The sequence below is a fragment of the Megachile rotundata genome, chromosome 8 (genome assembly GCF_050947335.1).
Source record: "Megachile rotundata isolate GNS110a chromosome 8, iyMegRotu1, whole genome shotgun sequence".
In the NCBI taxonomy this organism is placed as follows: domain Eukaryota; kingdom Metazoa; phylum Arthropoda; class Insecta; order Hymenoptera; family Megachilidae; genus Megachile; species Megachile rotundata.
Window position 1 is genome coordinate 16,790,585 of NC_134990.1, and position 19,853 is coordinate 16,810,437.

Genomic DNA, 19,853 nt, shown 5'->3' on the forward strand with positions numbered 1-19,853 from the left:
CAGAAACGGCGATCGTGCTTTTCAACGGACTACAAACTAGTTCCGATGACTCGATGAATTACGTACATCCCGGTAAATGTTGTTATGACATATCATCGACATCACAAAAAATAAACGCAGCCATCCTTCCTCATTCTTCGAAGAAAGGGAACGAAACGCAAGAGTGGTATTACCAGTCCTCCTGCTTTTGCGTAAACAAACGTTTTGTAACAGTATTACCAACATAACGTAACATGTCAGTAGTCACGCGTCGAATCGCTCTGCTTACGTTTTCATTATTTTTGTACGTACATGTAATTACATATATGTCTGTATTATAGAATAGTTAAATGCACTTAATCTGATAAACTATGATGTAACAAAGCCCTCGTATGTTTTGGGTACAGTATGACAACGAAATTTAAATTCGTGTTGGGATAGGATTGCAAACACATCATTACTGTCAAGTCGCTAACACGCGCAATGCCTTTATTTTCAAACAAGTTTTCCCCAAAAAAGACGCCTACTAGAAAGGCAGGAATTTTCTTAGCAAATAAAGATTTTAGCCCGAAACGGGTCGAGAAGGAACTTGGACCGAACGTTGGACCCATACGATTAAAATTAGGAGATCAGGAAACTGTTTTCGAATCAGGTGTATGGATTCCGGGTAAAATACATAACTTTACTGTATTGATTCTTATTCAATTCGGATCACATATATGAAACTTGTATTATTTCAGAATCTGGCAAGATTGGAGGGACATACAAGGAAAATGAAAAGCTAAAGAAAGAAGTGAAAAGATTAGAAGAAGAAAACAACCTATTAAAACTAAAATTTGAAGTACTTTTGGATATGGTTATTATTATTACTCAAATTTTTATATGTTTAGAAAACTCTTAATTATATTAGAATGTACTTCTTAGGTTAATATTACCTGTTTCAGTTAACCCAATCTACTGCAGAGTTTAATTCACAGAAGGAAGAACTAGGTAGATTAAAAAGAAATTTATCATATAACAAAAACAGTGATTCCTGACACAATTTATTATCTTAATTAATGTATTAATTTCTCCATAAGTCAGTCATAAAATATGACATTTTGTGTGTTTAATCAATCTGAATCCTCTTATTTGGAGCAGTATTAATGTGCATGTGTATGCAACTCAATTCATTCTTGTACAATTTATAATGTTAATACAAAATATATTTTAAAATTTACAAATTCTCTTTTGTTAATCCATTACATTTTCTGGACAAGTTTTTCTTGTGTGCCCTAAAGATAAATTTTCATACTCTAAGACATGTACCATCAATTTTCAGTATGTAATATTGTATAAATAAATTACCTTCTACTCCACAAATTCCGCATTTTCTCTTACCGCCACCAGGGCGACTCTGCTTTTTCGTGTTTTCTCGTTTCTCGCCTTTCCATTTAGTCGTTTTCCTACTGTTGCCACTAAATGTATTATTAAAGTTCTCATTATTTTCATCCATCCATTGAAAGAAATTACAAGAATCATTCATTCCTTTAGGACACGAATAAAACAAACGTCCTTTGTTAGGACCTTCTTTCTGCACAGTGCGCCTGCAATACGTATAAAGTATGTATCGTATGTTCAAAGTCTTAGGAACGTCATAAAAACATTTGCTTACTGCACTGCCGGTTGATTACAATGACATTTAACATCACCCCCCGATATTCTACTTGGTCCAGCCGTAATACTTTGGTTTAATCTCGCACTAAAATCGTTGCTTGCGACGTTTTGAGTTTGATTAGTATCATCCGATTCCCAAAGAAAGAAATCACACTCAGCACCTCGACGTGCGCATTTATAAAATACTCTTCCTAAAAGATACCATGAAGCAGTAGTAATATCGAATAGTACACGTACATAAAAAGGAAGAAGAAAGGAGAAAGATTCAAATGACTAAAAACAAAGAAAGGAGAAGAAAAGTAAAAAATAAGAAACATCTATACCCTGATTAGGCCCTTCCTTTCTTACGGTTAATTTCATCGCAGTTTCATTACATTTACACACAATAACGGAATCATCATCGATATGACCCCATGTTCTGGTCGATTCATTACTCAGTACTGTTGTACCAACGGTCGGCGGATTGGAATTATTGGTGCTATCGTACGTATTATTCTTCGCAGTAGATTGGTTCTTAGCTCTTGTATTACCTTTCGATCTGCTTGTCGTACTACGGTTACTACTTTGATTTCGAACGAGCCCTATAGACGTATTATTTTGAAATAAATTTGTTTTATTTCCAGCACCTCGAGAATGTCCAGTTTCGTTGTATCTTACGACGGTCGAATTTGAAACGACTGATGATCTTGACTCCTCGGACATAGTGTAGTAACCGCTTTCGTTTCTCTGGGAAATAGCTTTAACACTCTCATTTTTAATATTCAGTGCTTCATTAAACATAGGATCACAACCACCTATGCAGGTTGTGTAAGAGGTACCATAAAGTGGAAAAGCATTTCTGGATAATTTAAACTTTAATTTGTGCCTATTTCCTGAGCACTGAAATAATAAAATTTTTAATTTCAAATTACGCGCATAAAGTAACTAATAATATATAATATATATTATGTTTACTTGTGAACAAATTTCATCTAGAACTTCAACAGACTCAACGTTCTGTGGGAACCAAACCGTATTATTACATGTTGGAAAGTTTATACAGCCAATAAACTTGCCAGAGTCTTGCTTTTTCTCTTTAAGAATCATATCAAGACCACATTTAGGACACTTAAAGATAGTAGTATCTTGTGGTGGATTACTCATTTGTATATCTTGTGCTTCAACCGGTCGTTCATCAAGATAATCAGCTAAGGCACTATCGATTAAATTCGCCCGTTCCATTGCTACTTTAAACACTTCACGATACGTATTTATTTGAGTTTCTAATACAGCCGCTGGACTCTTTTGGCCTTCGCATACCCTAGGTAGAGAAACACAGAATTGATTTAAATATTCGAAGAATTCTTACAATGTAGATGATAAGTCATCAACGTACAATTTAAGATCTTTTTCTAAACCAGCTCTCAATTTCGGTTTCGACATTTCAAATCCCATACTATCATAACCCATTACTAGTCCAATTCCAAGTTTCCCAGGTATCAAATGTTTCCCATCCATCAGACCTACATATTGACGCGATTTTATCGTATCTATATGTTCAGCATGAGTGGCATCAGTACCGATGCCATATTTATCCATTAAACTAATTAAATCAGCTTCGGTCAACAACTGCGGCGGGGATGTTTCTTCTTGTATCATATCTATACTAGTTGGTCTAAAAACTTGTCCTTCTTGATACGCGTAAATTTCCTTATCGCTCCATTTCTCATAAATATATACATTTAAATAATTTTTTTCGATAATTTGAAGGCCGTTAGCAACGAACTTTTCTCCGGCTATGTCAATCTCTACCACTGTTTCTCGGCCGATGGCATTGTCCGATAAACAAGCCAAAAAGTGTCGAACAACAAATTCATAAACTTTAGCTTCATCACCTGTGATTAAATAATTCATTATGCCTAATTTCAAAGACCGTCAATAATACAAATTGAAAAATCAAAATAATTGCATTCATACCTTGTAAATTATCTGCACATTTTGTTGGATGTATAGGAGGATGTGCCTGATCACTTTTTTTTCCTTGTCTAGGATGCAATCCTTTCTCTAATAATTGTTGTGCAAAGTTTCCCCAAAGTGGATTATTTACTTGCTGATTTACAAAAGGAACTAAATTTAACTCTTTTGGAAATATATTTGTTTCTGTACGCGGATAACTGATAAAACCTTGAGTATATAATTTTTCTGCAATTTTCATAGTCTGTTTTGCAGTTAACCTAAGCTTTCGAGAACCTTGTTTCTCCAGTTCCTAGATTTATTTAATTTAATAAATTATATCATACTTTCGTTATTTAACTTATCATTATGTTACTTACAACTGTGTCCAATGGTACAGGTCTCCATTTACTGGTAGGCTTACTTGTTACCTTTTGTACAGTGGCATTAGGCTGTTCAAGACACATGTCCAAGAAAACTTCACAAGGCAATTTTTCAAATAATCTTCCTCTTGCCCACCTGAAGTCCACACTAATATTGTCACGGGTATCTTTTACACTGATTTTCCAATATGGCTCTGGTTTGAATCTTTCTACTGCTAAATATCTTTCGACTACAAAACCTAGTGTAGGAAACTGGCAACTGCCATAACTGATCAACATATCAGACAGAGTTCTAGGAAATACTTTTTGAAGTCTCAGTGTCTGAAATCTTGTAAATGCAGCCCCTACAAATATTAGTTATCTTGAATTATCTATTTACTCAGCATTAACTGAAGCAATAATATTAATTACCTATCCTTAAATCTAATTGCATTCGCACATCAACAGCATCATTAACTGCTTTGTTTGGCTCGCATAGATTCTGGAGAGCTCTATTTATAGATGCTTGTGTAATTTCAGAAAATTTTGCTCTATAAAAAGTTATATATTTACAATTTAGTAAAATAATATGCTATCATGTATTAAGAATTTATTTTACCACCTATATACAGAAATATTAGGTTTAACTGCTTGACAGACTTGAATGATTTCAAAACCTATGTTTTCTCCTTCACGATCACAATCTGTCCAAATAATTAATGCATTGCACTTTTTCACTTCTCTTTCTAAAGTCTCTTTGATCTTCAAAGAAGTTTGCTCTATGCATTGTTTTGTTACAGGTGCATCAAATAAACTTAACGGATGACAACTTTGCCATTTTCGATATGCACTAACAAACTGAAAATCCAACAAATGACCTGATACAGAAGTCATAATCATATCACAATTCTGATTCCACACTTGTGATTTGAATTCATAAATTTTATTATACGGAGACAGCCCTTCTCTCTGTAGAATAAAAGATAGGATTAGGCAATATCTCTAAGTAAAATCTTGTATATTTTATTAGTAAGAATTCCCAAGTTACCCGTTTACTAGTACCACGGGATAAATAGCCAGCGATGTTTTTCGCAGCATCATTTTTTTCCGCAACATTCAGAACTTTCATTACCTCAACGGAACTGTTGAATCTTGCGAAAAATAAACAATATTGTTGTAATTTACACAAATTCACCTTTGCAATATCACTTCCTTTTGTAAAACAATTAATGTAATAAAGATAATGCAACATAATTGATTCCTGATCCTGAAAGGTTGTAAACAATTTATATGTAAATTAAATATTGTCACAAACTAAACTAAAATTAGTTATATCTTTAATATATGTATATACTTTAAAATCATTATAATGTTTAATGAGTACAATTCATATTATTTTAAACTTCTTTATCATATTCTACATATTATCTGTAAAAAAAACAGTTAACTTTTAGTCACTTTCAATTACCACCGTTGACATAACTTGGCACTTTCAATCATGTCGAGCAACATGTGAAATCTAGTGATATAATGATTTCTATGGAATACAAATTATAGATGATTCAATAATCATTGATGATTATATGTTGTTTATTTAAAATGCGGTTTATTAACAGATTGGATCTATTTTTATAATTTAACATTGTTATAATGAATGTTTTTAACGAGTACCAGTAACATTTTTGTTGCAAACGTTGCATGTTTGTTGTTACAAGAAAGAAAGAGCTAGAAGTAGCAGTAGACATTTTCAGAATTTTGCACAATAACTTTAGATTTGATACGTCTTTGTCAAGGCATGCGTAAGTTATTAGCGTAGTGGTTTAAATAATACACGTAATCCATGGAGTGAGTTTACATTTTGCGAAGAAAGTGCTGAATACATTAAATACTTGATGTTCGATAATATTTTCACCGTATATAATCTCTTATTTTGTTCTCTCTCTTGGCAACAATCGTTGCAGATCAACGTGGTTTACAACATTTCTTACATTTTATCCAAAGTCGAATCGTTTAAAATTTTATTAAAACATCGTTGATCTTAGTTGAATCGTTCGACTTCGTATGTAGCAACATATCACTGACCAGTTTTGTAACTTTATGAAACTCCATCATTGTATAAACAAATATGTTAAATTTACAATGCGTTATTTTATTATTTTTGTTCCAGTGACGTTGTTTTAATCAGTTGTTTCAAAAGAAGCCAAACATGACGGAGGACATGTTAGGTGCAGATATCTGTAGGGTCTGTCGCTCTGAAGGCCTTGCAGATAGACCTCTGTTTCATCCTTGTATTTGCACAGGCAGTATTAAATGGATACATCAGGAATGTTTAATACAATGGATGCGTTATTCACGTAAAGAATATTGTGAACTTTGTGGATATCGTTTTTCGTTTACCCCAATTTATAGTCCAGACATGCCACGTCGTGTACCATTGAAAGATGTGATTGGTGGATTAATTTCTAGCATCGTAAGAGCAGTAAAATATTGGTTACATTATACTTTGGTCGCAATTGCTTGGCTTGGTATTGTTCCATTGACTGCATGTAGGACTTACAGAGCTTTGTTCAGTGGTCCTCTTGATCTAGTTAGGGCAAGTATTTTCACTTAAGAATATTAAATATTCAAGTAACATAATGCTTAATAAACTACAACAAAATATATAATGCATTTATATTTCTGTTTACAGATAATGTCATTGCCAATGGACATTTTGTCTACAGAAAATATATCTTCAGACGTGTTTCACGGATGTTTTGTAGTCACCTGCACTCTGTTTGCATTTATTGGTATTGTATGGTTACGAGAACAAATTTTACATGCTGGAGGTCCTGATTGGCTTGAAAGGGATAATGTACAATTGCCCCCTGTTGATAATCCACCACCTCATGTAGAAGTTCCTGCACAACAACATCAAGAACAAAGAGCTCTTCGACAACAAGAGATACAAGACAATAACAATGTTCCACCTTTTGTTGATGACCCACCAATTCTGCCCAATCACTCAAATAATGATAATTTGAGAAATGTAGAAGGGCAAAGAGCAGAGGAAATTGATTTGTCTAATAATCAAAGAATAGGTGATGGGGAGGGAATTGGTGGTAGAGACGTTGAACAGCACATAGCCGATAGAAGCGGTGCTGAACAACAAGTAGAACAACCTCATAGAGATATGGAAGCTAGAAACGTGGAACAACCAGTACCACCTAGAGACGAATTGGCTGCAGACGCTGAGCAAGCAAATGTGGGAGGTGGTGAAGGATGGAGAGATCAAGTTCAAGGTCAAGCACAAGGAGAAGCAGAAGAAGCAAACTGGATTCCATTGGAGTGGGACAGACCAGCAGAAGAATTGACTTGGGAACGTCTTTTAGGTCTAGACGGATCCCTCCTTTTTCTGGAACATGTATTTTGGGTTGTTTCGCTAAATACTCTATTTATTATGGTATTTATCGTAATATTTTAGTGCACACAAGATACGAAACAATTAATTTTATTCGTGTCGCTGTAATTTAGAACGTCATGTTTTTCTATTCTAGGTGTTTGCTTTCTGCCCGTATCACATCGGTAGTTTTGCCATAACGGGTCTGGGATTACAAGAGTACGCGGCTGCATCACACTTCGAAGGATTAGTTACTACGTTATGTGGTTATTGTGTCATTGGAGTCTGTTTGGTAGTTCTTCATACGCTGGCTGCCCTTTTAGGGTTCCAACGCTCTCAGCGTATATTGGGTTTATGTTACGTCATCGTAAAAGTTTCTCTGCTAAGCGTCGTCGAGATTGGTGTACTTCCTTTGGTTTGCGGCTGGTGGTTAGACATTTGTTCGTTAGCAATGTTCGACGCCACGCTTAGAGACAGGGAATCTTCATTTAGGCTAGCCCCTGGTACCTCAATGTTCATACATTGGCTGGTAGGAATGATTTATATATACTATGTTGCTTCGTTTATTTTGCTGTTACGAGAAGTGTTGCGGCCAGGAGTGTTATGGTTTTTAAGAAATCTGAACGATCCAGATTTTTCTCCTATCCAAGAAATGATTCATCTTCCAATTTTAAGACACGTAAGAAGACTTGTGACATCCGCGGTTATATTTGGAACCGCTATTTTATTAATGCTATGGTTACCAGTGAAACTTTTAAGATGGGCTTGGCCAGGATTTCTACCATACACAGTAACTGTTCAAAGCGAAGCTCAGGTAATAAAATATAACAATAATTATTCTTTATCAATTTATCAACTCTTCTGTTACCGATCACTTTACTTTCAAATCAGGTCAGCGAATTATCATTAGAACTGCTACTACTTCAAGTCATTCTTCCCGCACTACTGGAACAATCGCATACGCGAACATGGTTGAAAGCTTTGATAAGAGGCTGGTGCCGAGTGGTAGCCTGGATATTAGATATTCAGTCGTATCTTTTACGAGACCAGACCGAAGATCCGGACCCAGCAGTAATCGAAGAACCTCAACATCCAGATTTAGGTGCCGCACATCAAGCATTATCGCAACGAGAAGCACCTAAAGGATTTCAACCGTATACCAGACCACGGTGGTTCCCTGCTCGGCTAGTTGGTCTTTTATTTTGCGTTTGCATTTCTCTTGTCATTGCTAGCTTAATCGCAATGACTCTTCCTGTTTGGCTTGGACGTAGAGTTATGGCCTTATGGATGGTCGGAGCTCCGGCTCCGTCTCCGCCGGTCTTACCACCTACTTTAAGTGGATCTGGTAAGTTGGTCATCTTCATTATAGTCGACTTTATATTTTTGTCCATCTTTGAATAACATTGTTTTTTTCCCGTAACTTTTTAGAAACTAACGAAGCAACAGTTGCTCTATCTGGACGAGTACATGAGGTGTACACTGTGGCATGTGGAACGTATGTATGTTGGGCCGCTGCAAGAGGATTAGCTTTAGCATATTTCTGGTTACCTCGTGGTCGAAGAGCTGTTCTAGACAGAGTAAAACATTGGGCAATCATAGGAGTCAAAGCATCGGTAGCATTTTTCCTACTTGTTGGCCTAATACCGCTTTTGTTTGGTCTCCTTCTTGAATTAGTCGTTGTAGTACCTTTACGCGTACCATTAGAACAAAATCCCATTTTGTTTATCTGGCAAGATTGGGCCTTGGGTGTTTTATATACGAAGATAGCAACCGCTATTACCATGATGGGGCCAGACTGGAGGATCCGTCTTGCGATTGAACGAGCATACAATGATGGTATTAGGGAAATAGATTTAAAATTTATTGTAACGGAATTAGCAGCGCCGGTAATATGTTGTTTTGGTCTTGCTTTGGCTGTTCCCTATGCCGTAGCTTACGGAATTATACCGCTTCTGATCACAAATTTACAAACGCAAATACTTATCGCTAGACATTTATATCCTTTCCTTTTACTAGTAAGTTTGGTGTGTATTGTTATCTATTTCCAAATCCGACAATTCAAAAAACTTTATGAACACATAAAGAACGATAAATATCTCGTTGGGAAAAGACTCGTAAATTACGAACATCGAAATAAATCTCAATCGCAACAACAGCCACAAGCATCAAGCTAACGCCCTAGGTATAATTATTTCTTAACGGTGATGTGAAATTAACGAAAAATTCTTTGATGTACATTCTCGCGCTTAATTATAACAAGCGTTAACTTATGTTAATTATACTTTAATACTTTCTATTATAATTTATTGATGTAAGCGATACTAAATAAATTAAAAAGACTGTTATTCGATGTATCGCTTTTGCGTTTGATACATTGCTGAATGCTGATATTTTTTTATTCGAATTAACGAAGATACATTGCTTGAAGATACACAACAATCAACATCTTGTGCGGTAACGAATAGATACGATTTCAAGAAATCTAAGATCAAAGTTGTTATTTCTTTTACTACTGATTGAATAAATCATTTTTTGAGTAGATTGTGAGTAAATGAATATTTGATCTTTCAAGATAACGCGTACAAAATTTAATCGAAGTTGCATCACGCGTTTAGAGTCATTATGAAAGTAAAACTACGTTTTAACTGAAAATTTGTTAGTTACGAAATAACATAGACATATTTTACTGTACAACATTAACGTTTAACATAGACTTGTATGAAATTAAAGAGAAAAATTTATACTCTGATCATAATAAAATCAAGTCGTATTTCTAACTCCTCTAATGTGATAAATTTCAACAATTTCGGCTAATTATTTCCTATAAAATTAGACTATACTTTATGCGTGGTATACATAATTTTATGTACAAAGTTAGATACAAGTAAGCATTATTTATTTGTATACGTACTAATTGTTTAGAAACGAACGAAAATAGCCGACTATAAACATGTAAAGACATTTCCGCGATGTACATTAAAACACATGTGAAATAAAGAATATCCTTGAGAAGAAATCAAATTTATTTCTTTACTGTTTTAAAATAAGCATTTTTTCCAAAATATATTTTTACAAAATAATTTCATCTTTTTATCTAATCATGATCCAATTGCTTTAAAATCACCACTTAAAGTTCAACATAATATCATATTAGCAATTATTAGCAAAAGAATGTATATAGTTCAAAATATCAATCACATGCAAATGTCGTATAAACAATATGTTCACAATGATTATTTCAAAAGATATTTCGCAACATAAATTATTATGGTTCTATTTCTTGATTCGGTGGTAAAATGGTACCGATTAATTGAAATAAGTCGGGGTGTTTTTCAACCCGTAAATATAATAAAGTAAAAATATTTATTACCTGAAAATGGTAGGCAAATTAATATTTTCTTATTACTTTGTCTATGTTATATTTACAACGTCGATAATACATTTTTATATTACCTGAGTAAAAGACGTTTGTTTCCAAGAAACACGTATCGTTGAAACTGAACACTCTGAAGAGTATTCTATATCCATCAAGTCCTTTAATTTTGAAAGAAAAATCCTTAATTTTATACCAACGTGACACAGTATAACGTCTATAAAATTCTCTGTTACACTTAACACGATGCCCATAGTAACGATAGGACCGTTTAAGTCAATTAAATACGTAAAGTACAATTCATTACTTCGTTCTTGAGCCATTTTTGCGTTGTACTTTTTTAAATTACAATTTGCCGCTATTCTATTACGATAAAAACACAAACATTAAAGGTACAATATTTTTATACCAATCGGTTTATCTCATTTTCTTCTTAATAATCGACTTACTCTTTACACAATTTTTCTGACCATGTTTCGGGCAACGTTATGTTCTGCATAGTCCAATAAAGTAAACGATGTACTACGCAATCTGAATATCGTCTAATTGGAGAAGTGAAATGTGTATAAAGGGATACGTTCAAAGCATAATGCTTCAAGTCCTCCTCACTCTTAACTGTTGATGAACATTTATAGGTTGCACGCTGTAGAAAGTAGACATCATTAGAACCAATAAAAAGGAGAAAGGAAGATCATAAAAATGAAGGAAATAATCGTACAGCCATAGCTTTAGAACAAAGATTGTTGATGACCATCATTCTGTATTTCATCGTTGTTTTAATCTCGTTATTTTCAGACTCTAACTCTTCCTCGTATCGTTTAATACTGGCGTGTAAAGAAGCAGATGATTCGATATCTAAATGAATTCCAAATTTTTCCAGAATGTCTTTGGTCGTATTGAGAATATATTGTGAGGGTTCTCTATGATTACGCAACAAAGCGGTATCAGGAATAGTATCGTACAAATAAGTAGCAACCGTCATATTAGCTAACAACATAAATTCTTCTATAAGTCTAAAACATATGTACGTATGAATAGATATGTAATGGAAATTAAATTATTTATACATGTTCAAAATATCGACTTCAAAATATAAATACCTGTTACTATCTTTAAGTTCTTCTATACTGTATGATATTGGTAAACGCGTAATTGGATCAAGTGTAACATGTAATTTTGGTTGATCTATTCGCAGCGCTCCATTTTTAAATCTTTTATCACGCATCTGAATAGCTAAACTATGCAAAATATTTACTTTCGTCGATAAGTCTTTAAGATTAAAATTTCCCTTCACCCTTAGAAACTTGCGAGGCCAATTCTTTTTTGGATTTTCTATGAATTCCTGTGCGTGCCGATAAGCCATTTGGCAACAGGACCTTATTACTGTTTTAGCGAAACGATGACTGACAATTTCGGCATTTTGTGTCATTTCCCAAATGACAGAAAAGGCCAATTTATCTTGGCCTGGCAACAGCGAACATACTTCGCATAGTTGCTTAGGTAACATATGATATACATTGTCCGTCATGTAAATAGTCGTTGCCCGTTTTGAAATTTGAATATCTAACGGCGACAAGAAGTCTAGATAATGAGTAACGTCCGCTATATGTACACCGATCTGTAATTTAAGAAATACACGACATAACATAAACTGAATATGCATATGCAATTATTGGATAAAAAATAGTTTCTTTTAATATTGAAAAATTGCCTCATAATTTTTATTTTCTAAAATTTTGCAAGAAACTGCATCGTCTAAGTCAACTGCTGTATCAGGATCAATTGTAAACACACATTCATCTCTCCAGTCTTCTCTATTTTTTATGTCATTTTCTGTTAAAGAATAATCACTGTTAGGGAGTCCTTTCATCAGAATAGGGCTGTAAGGTGTTACATCTAAATCATGTTCGAGTAATATTGCATTCGACTCGGCTTCTATATCACCCATACTTCCGACTATTTTTTCAATTTTCCTGTAAACAATATAATATCTTAACGATCTCTATAATCTATCGATTTCATAGATCGATAAATTATTGGCATACCCATATGCAAATTGAGGCATTATCCAATTAACTAAAACAGCTAGGTACAATGTATCATCACAACCATCTACATGCGAGGTAAACCGCTGCACCGATTCCTGATGTATTTTAAGCAACGGAACTCGTTGGTCTCTTGGATAAAAAAATACCGACGAATCACGTCGTTTTAAGTAGCCAATTGCTTTCCTTGGATGTATCTTTTCTCTTATACAAACAACAATGCCTGTTTTCTGTATTTCTCCCCGATGCATTTGCCATTTTTCTGTAGGATGTATACGGACTACAACAAAATCACCGTCCAAAGCACGATTTCTGTCCCTTATACCGATAATCAATAGATCACGTTCACCATTACAAGATAAAAAAGCATGTTTGTTGTATCTAGAGTTAATACGTATGTATCCTTCTACATATTGAGCATCTGCAGAATTTTGAGGTTTTAAAAATTGATCAATTTTGTCTATAGGAATATATTTTGGAAATGTCTGTTTTTCTTTTATGGGTTTAGATTTTTTAACTTCAATTTCATCCTCCTCAATTATGTCAGAAGAAACAATATTTTTGCTTTTCTTTTTATTTTGTTTTTTACAAACATTCTGCATTTTCTAAAAAAATTAAATATACTTAAATTATTCATACTTAATACAAGATTAGAAAAATATAACTCCAATACCTTTTCAGAAATTTGTTTTGTGACATTCCGACAATTATCTTTATTATTTATTGCCTTTTGTCGCAGTTTAGAACACTGAGGTATTGCTTCGTTTTGGTTGCAACTAACTTTATGAGCAACTTTTATAGGAAGTACTGGTTGGTGCGCACCACCAGAATTTGAAGAAGTTGACTCTTTTGACATGATTTCAATCTTTTACGTATAACCACTTGTTTAAATATACATGAAAATTAATCATGAAAAATATGATTAACATAACCATTAATATCACATAATAATACGTTATTTAAATATAATATAAAAATACATACGGTGATGTTGATTTATGTACATGAAGAAGTAAGTAAAAAGTACGGTTTAATAACAACCTTGTTACAGCATGTACTATTATCATTGATAAGATTCCAATTATTAAAAAGTGACATATTGCATTTAATCACCAGCGGACTATAAACCTAATAAAAATATAATCCCGACTTAACAAAGGTAATAACATCACCTTTCATTCGACGTCATGTTGATTTTTGAATTAATTTTAATCATCTATATAAATTTTACGATTTTAAAACGACGCAAACTAAAACTCATCTACCAATTTTGAATCTTAATTGTGAAGTTTAGTAGCTTGTGAAGTCATTAGAAGTGTCACGTTTGTTATTAATATCCAGTTAAAAATGGACAAATTTAAAAGGAGCAGATGTAAAGTTAGATATATCTCCGATAAGTTGTTTATAAGTAAAATAAACAGCGACAATGGCAACACAGTAAATTCGTAATGTAACCCAACCGTGCCGAGTCACGTAGGTATATTTGATCATAAACGTTGGCAGAATTTGATTCGAGTTCGATCACGTGCGTGGGGAGATTTTCTAGTTGGCAAGTATGTATGTGAGACGATTGGACTAGTTGGGAAGTAGGGTGGTGAGAGGTGTAGGTGGAAGAGCGTCGCGACGGGCAGCGGTGGAAAAGTGAGGTTGTTTCGATCGGTGGTAAAGTAACAGGATCGTTCACGCAGTCCGAAGAAAGAGTGTAGTCCGAGAGGAGCAGAAGGGTCGAAGGTGGAACATAGAAAAAGAGAATAAATCGAGTACTTAAACCGTGCACGTTATTAAAAGATTTTGAAGATTTTAGACCCAGAATAGAGCGACTGCAACGAAAATGTTTCACGTGAAAAAACTAACAAGATCGTCGATCGCCTTGAAGCAAGTGCCGAGCAATGACATCGTTCATAATACTTTGATTCGTATCCTACCGGCGTTTCAAGCACGCGGCTATGCCGACCATCAAATACCCGAACGACTGAAGAATATTCCTGATGATCCAAACCCAAAATTTTTCGACATGGTCGAATATTTCTTTCACCGTGCTTGTCAGATCGTAGAAGATAAATTGGTCGAGGATATTGGCAAACGTTCGAGGATGAGCGTGGAAGAAAGGAAGAAAAAGGTGAAGGGTATCTTGATGCTCATGGAACCATGTGATCATATTCTCGAAATCTGTTTTCCCTTGAGACGCGATTCAGGCGATTACGAGATGATCACTGGCTATCGCGCACAGCATTCAACCCATCGAACGCCGTGCAAAGGAGGTAAAATGAATTTGACCATCACTTGTATTCGAATCTTTCAAGTTATCCTTCAAATCATTTATGATCGCGCCTTCGCAAACTATTTTTTTTCTCTCACAATGGTAACTTAAACGTTGCGTGCATTTAAATTTTAATATGTATTAGCGTATACGGTCAGTGTTGCCATAAAATAATACTTTTTCGATGTTATGTAGATTACCTATCTCTACTTAAATTTATATCGGATACGCACATCAATTACGTCATCGACGACGACACGTAGCGTAGCGAGTTAAAAAGAGTTTCAGATCCTTCGGATCTACTCAGAAAAGTTTCAGTTTGATCCTGTATAATATTTCCATTTAATTTTTTCAAATTCGCTACAGTTGATTAGTTACTTTTATGTATTCATTGTACCACCTACCATCAGGCTCGTAACACGAGACAATTTTACGGCTTCGTATGTTGTAACGCGGTTTTAACCTCGATTCTGGAGGACAGCTCAAAAATGCGCCTAATACTACTGGATACATAACGATCATTTTAAAACGATTCTCTACGCTCTATATTATCTTTCAATTACATACACTTGCTAAAATATTTAAAAACTCATTTAAAAACAAGTTTTGTTTACTGCATGCGATTGGTTCATAAACCGGTAGTTATGATAAGTTGCTAACATTTACATTTTCTTCTAACTGATACGTTTGAATACGTTCCCGACATATTACTCACGAGTATCATGTTACGTTGATTAAGCACTGGCATATATTTATGTTGTGACGTACGATATCAATTAAAATTTTTTAAGCGATACTCTGTATCATATAACACGAAGCACAAAATTCATGGTAAATAGATAACTAAATAAAGAGAGTAGATATATATGTAAATTTTTTCGATCTTGACTTTGCAGTCACGTGCGGCTCCTCGACGATAATATCGATAGTTGTGAAGTGTTTTCATAGTCGATGCTTATCGATTAAACGATGTAATACTCTTGTCTTATCTGTACGACTATTTAGGGTTAAGTTGACCGCACGTGTTGCGAAATTAGAAGTAATTATACGAAAAGGTTGTCTTTCTTGTAGTTAAAAGAAGCCAGCGACATTGCTCATTGCTAGTGATGCCAAGCTGTCTACTCGTTTTCTTCTTCCCTGCCAAATATTAGCTAACTACCTTGATTCGTAATTTAATTTAAGCGCTTGGCAATCACGTATATCGTGCCAATGTCATGAATGACAACTCGAAAGGTCAATGCTCTCGTGGAAGCAACATTCGATTTTAAAATGCATTTATCGCCTACAGATTTCAGGACAGTAATTTACTTGCAACAGCACATCTCACGCGCTAAAAATATTTCTGTTGCGTAAACGTTAGGCAAATACATCGATCGGGTATAGCTTCCAGATGTTATTTAAAAAAGTCATTAACGAGGTTACTCGGTCACTAAGGACACTAAGAATAAGAAGCGGACAAAGAGAAGCCATCATGTAACTGTTTCCGAACCGCGGTGTCTATTTGCATAACGTTCGTTGCTCTGATTGTCCTTCAATTTGCAACTTCTCTTTCGCTTTTTCATTCGAGATCGAAATAGTAATTTCTTACGTACATCTACACGTACACGGACATTTCAGAGTTACCGCGTGTTAAAAGCGTCCACACGTGATGTTGTTTTCGCGGACAAAAATTCGTTATGTAATTTGTTTAAAGAAATCACCGGGTTATTTTGAGCTATAGAATTTTGCGAAACATTGTCTCTTGTTTATCGTTCGAAATCGATCACGGGTTTTGACGATATTAATCGGATAAACTTGATTTGTAACTAATTATAGTTGACTAATTCACGCTTTCCGTATTTTACATCCCGTATCAAACGAGACCGTATCGATTGCGAAATTACCCAATGTAAACAAAATCTTATCGGTTACTTACCGTTACTTCATCGACTCGACACGTTATCACCAGACGGAACAAATCTCTCTGAAAATTTCATCGTTGCGGAATCCGAGATATTGCACTGTACTTATCGTTCCTTTTTTTTTAGGTATCCGTTTTTCGATGGACGTTTCGCGCGACGAAGTGAAGGCCCTGTCTGCGTTAATGACTTTCAAGTGTGCCTGCGTGGACGTTCCCTTCGGAGGGGCGAAGGCTGGTATCAAGATTAATCCGAAACTCTACTCCGAACATGAACTTGAAAAAATTACTAGGAGGTTCACTTTGGAACTCGCGAAGAAAGGATTTATTGGTGAGGACGTCGAACAGTATTGAGAACTGTTTCTTTGTAAATCAATATACAAAAGCTTTGAATTTTTATAGGACCGGGTCTCGACGTCCCTGCCCCCGACATGGGAACCGGAGAACGTGAAATGTCTTGGATCGCGGACACTTACGCAAAGACTATAGGCCACTTAGACATCAACGCTCACGCCTGTGTTACTGGAAAGCCCATCAATCAAGGTGGAATTCACGGTCGTATATCTGCAACCGGTCGTGGTGTATTTCACGGATTGGAAAACTTTATCAATGAAGCTAACTATATGAGCATGATCGGTGAGAAATTGATAGCGAATAAGAAATGTTCTAAGAAATAAATTTACAATTATTAATTGCAAATAGGTACAACGCCTGGTTGGGGTGGCAAGACGTTCATCGTGCAAGGTTTCGGTAATGTCGGTCTCCATTCAATGCGTTATCTGCACCGTGCCGGTGCCACTTGCATAGGTGTAATCGAACACGACGGTGCTATCACTAATCCGGAAGGCATTGACCCGAAGGTAAGCTCCGTGAAAAGGAGAAAATGCCTTTATCGTAAAGAATTTAATTAGATTTTTGTCCGCAGCAACTGGAAGATTATCGCATAGAGAATGGTACTATCGTTGGTTTCCCTGGTGCTGAGCCGTACGAAGGTGAAGGTCTTATGTTCGAGGAATGTGACATATTTATACCCGCCGCGGTTGAGCAAGTCATTACCAAAGAAAATGCTGGTCGCATTAAGGTGAAGAACGTTCTTCCGATTTCTATTTTGATACTAATTTTTATATACTGAACGAGACGTTTCTGTTTAGGCTAAAATCATTGCTGAAGCTGCCAATGGACCAACTACGCCTGCTGCCGATAAGATTTTGATTGATAGAAATATCTTGGTTATACCAGATTTGTACATGAACGCCGGTGGTGTTACAGTTTCCTTCTTCGAGTGGTTGAAGAATCTCAACCATGTGTCTTATGGTCGTCTTACTTTTAAATACGAGAGAGAATCCAACTATCATCTGTTAGGTAGTTATAGGCACATTTTTATTAAGATTCTGATACAACGAACACGTGCAATATATCTCAATTTCTTGTAGAATCCGTACAGGAATCGTTAGAACGTAGGTTTGGCCGAGTTGGTGGTCGAATTCCCGTTACTCCTTCCGAGGCGTTCCAGAAGCGTATCTCTGGTGCTTCCGAGAAAGATATCGTCCATTCCGGTCTAGATTACACGATGGAAAGATCTGCCAGGGTACCGTTTTCTTTGACTTCATTTCACTCGGTTTTATTCCGCTTACCTTCATAATTTTCAATGTTCTTTTGCAGGCAATCATGAAAACCGCTATGAAATACAACCTTGGTTTGGATCTGAGGACAGCTGCCTACGTTAACTCGATTGAAAAGATATTTACCACTTACTCCGAAGCAGGTCTTGCGTTCTAAACGCAAAGTATTCAATTATGCAAAGCAGGTCGCATTGATCGAGATCAGTAACGGAAACGGTAACGAGACAACTGTAAAAAGTTGTAAGACAGTATTTCGAAAACTGCTCACGATTTATTTTCCTCGGCTAATACTGTCCAGTCCCATAGCGACAAAGACCAAAACTAGCTGTGGAAATACTTCGTGCGCATCGATCGTCGTGTGCTAGGTTTTTCGAACGCATCGTAATAATTTGCCTAATCAACTCCCTTGCGTAGGTACACTATACCTGTGTGCCCCTGTAAGCGTATACACTGCACATACATACATAAGACGTTGAAATCGAACCGAATTCCAAGTACAAAGAGGATGTAACATTCGAAAGACGAAACATTCGCTTGCTCCTCTGTGAATAGAACAGTTACCCGAACTCAAGCTCGGACAGTAACGGCACGCCAGTGCATTTTTGTATTTCACTTTTTACATCTGATGTATCTGGATATTAGGGTTTACTCAAGAGTTGTTTAAACGCTGAACGTTCTTAATCATAAGGTTTCAATTACACGGATATTATGTTTCGCTGTTATTCCATATGCCTGAAGAACAGTTTACAGTTATTTATAATAAGGATTTGTTTTTACGATTGAAATACGCGATCGAAAAACGCGATGTATCATACGATGATATTGTTATAAGTTTCAAGAGTATGTCAATAAACGTATGCTCTTAATTAATCAATTAAATTTCTTTTAACCTTCTCCTTAAATTCTCTTTCGCCGACTTTTAGTTACATATTTTCTTTCGAATCGATATTTCGTATGACACATGAGAGTGGCATGTCATGAGTAAGTGTCTCATTACAAACAAGCATGAGGCAAACATTTATCCAAATTTGTGTCAAGCGTATTTACTAAATATAACAACGAGTCAGGGCGAGTTTAATATTGCGTTTATAGATAGAACGTACAATGACTGAATATTTTAGTCATCGTTACGCAACGGGTATACCTGCGTGAAGTCAAAATTTCTTAATGCGAAACTTTGCGTGAATCAACGGCAAAAACGCGTTACTATTCTTTTACGAAAATTCTGTTCAGATTAAAATCGTCGAATGCATTTCGATTCTTTTGGAGTGTATTTGCCGTCGGCTTTGATTCAGAAAAAATGAGCCATCAGGTCTGATCGGTTGGCCGACTATGTATTTTCCTATAC

General features: G+C 35.4%; 5 protein-coding genes across 7 annotated transcripts; 3 read left to right on the forward strand and 2 right to left on the reverse strand.

Annotated features, from left to right (window-relative positions):
- Positions 1-386: 386 nt before the first annotated feature.
- On the reverse strand, positions 387-5,441 carry Top3alpha (topoisomerase 3-alpha). Its single transcript, XM_076534291.1, has 12 exons — positions 5,284-5,441; positions 4,978-5,196; positions 4,552-4,898; positions 4,362-4,480; positions 3,948-4,294; positions 3,592-3,880; positions 3,011-3,509; positions 2,590-2,935; positions 1,959-2,514; positions 1,634-1,826; positions 1,327-1,565; positions 387-1,253 (listed from the first exon to the last, which is right to left on the reverse strand). Exons 2-12 carry the CDS (start codon positions 5,179-5,181, stop codon positions 1,213-1,215), a joined length of 3,180 nt encoding a protein of 1,059 aa, XP_076390406.1. The 5' UTR covers positions 5,182-5,196; positions 5,284-5,441; the 3' UTR covers positions 387-1,212.
- Positions 463-1,202, forward strand: Cby (beta catenin antagonist chibby). Its single transcript, XM_003702702.3, has 3 exons — positions 463-646; positions 720-835; positions 924-1,202. The coding sequence occupies exons 1-3, from the start codon at positions 463-465 to the stop codon at positions 1,014-1,016; spliced, it is 393 nt and encodes a 130-aa protein (XP_003702750.1). The 3' UTR covers positions 1,017-1,202.
- Positions 5,442-5,574: 133 nt separating the features above from the next.
- MARCH6 (membrane-associated ring finger (C3HC4) 6) lies at positions 5,575-9,658 on the forward strand. Of its 3 annotated transcripts, none has more exons than XM_003702699.3 (6): positions 5,575-5,728; positions 6,097-6,522; positions 6,619-7,371; positions 7,466-8,122; positions 8,200-8,653; positions 8,737-9,658. In XM_003702699.3, the coding sequence occupies exons 2-6, from the start codon at positions 6,136-6,138 to the stop codon at positions 9,480-9,482; spliced, it is 2,997 nt and encodes a 998-aa protein (XP_003702747.1). In that variant the 5' UTR covers positions 5,575-5,728; positions 6,097-6,135; the 3' UTR covers positions 9,483-9,658. The 3 variants fall into 3 exon arrangements, with proteins under 3 accessions (XP_003702747.1, XP_012139431.1, XP_012139430.1); XM_012284041.2 differs by lacking the exon at positions 5,575-5,728 and adding an exon at positions 5,757-5,774; XM_012284040.2 differs by lacking the exon at positions 5,575-5,728 and adding an exon at positions 5,794-5,988.
- Positions 9,659-10,313: 655 nt separating this feature from the next.
- Positions 10,314-14,166, reverse strand: LOC143263950 (DIS3-like exonuclease 2). Its single transcript, XM_076534292.1, has 9 exons — positions 13,711-14,166; positions 13,400-13,607; positions 12,727-13,331; positions 12,393-12,654; positions 11,782-12,299; positions 11,400-11,694; positions 11,131-11,324; positions 10,762-11,044; positions 10,314-10,678 (listed from the first exon to the last, which is right to left on the reverse strand). Exons 2-9 carry the CDS (start codon positions 13,580-13,582, stop codon positions 10,574-10,576), a joined length of 2,445 nt encoding a protein of 814 aa, XP_076390407.1. The 5' UTR covers positions 13,583-13,607; positions 13,711-14,166; the 3' UTR covers positions 10,314-10,573.
- A 168-nt stretch (positions 14,167-14,334) lies between these two features.
- Positions 14,335-19,375, forward strand: Gdh (glutamate dehydrogenase, mitochondrial). Its single transcript, XM_003702698.3, has 8 exons — positions 14,335-14,987; positions 17,014-17,214; positions 17,286-17,519; positions 17,586-17,743; positions 17,809-17,964; positions 18,035-18,245; positions 18,317-18,471; positions 18,546-19,375. The coding sequence occupies exons 1-8, from the start codon at positions 14,558-14,560 to the stop codon at positions 18,660-18,662; spliced, it is 1,662 nt and encodes a 553-aa protein (XP_003702746.1). The 5' UTR covers positions 14,335-14,557; the 3' UTR covers positions 18,663-19,375.
- The last annotated feature ends 478 nt before the right edge of the window (positions 19,376-19,853 follow it).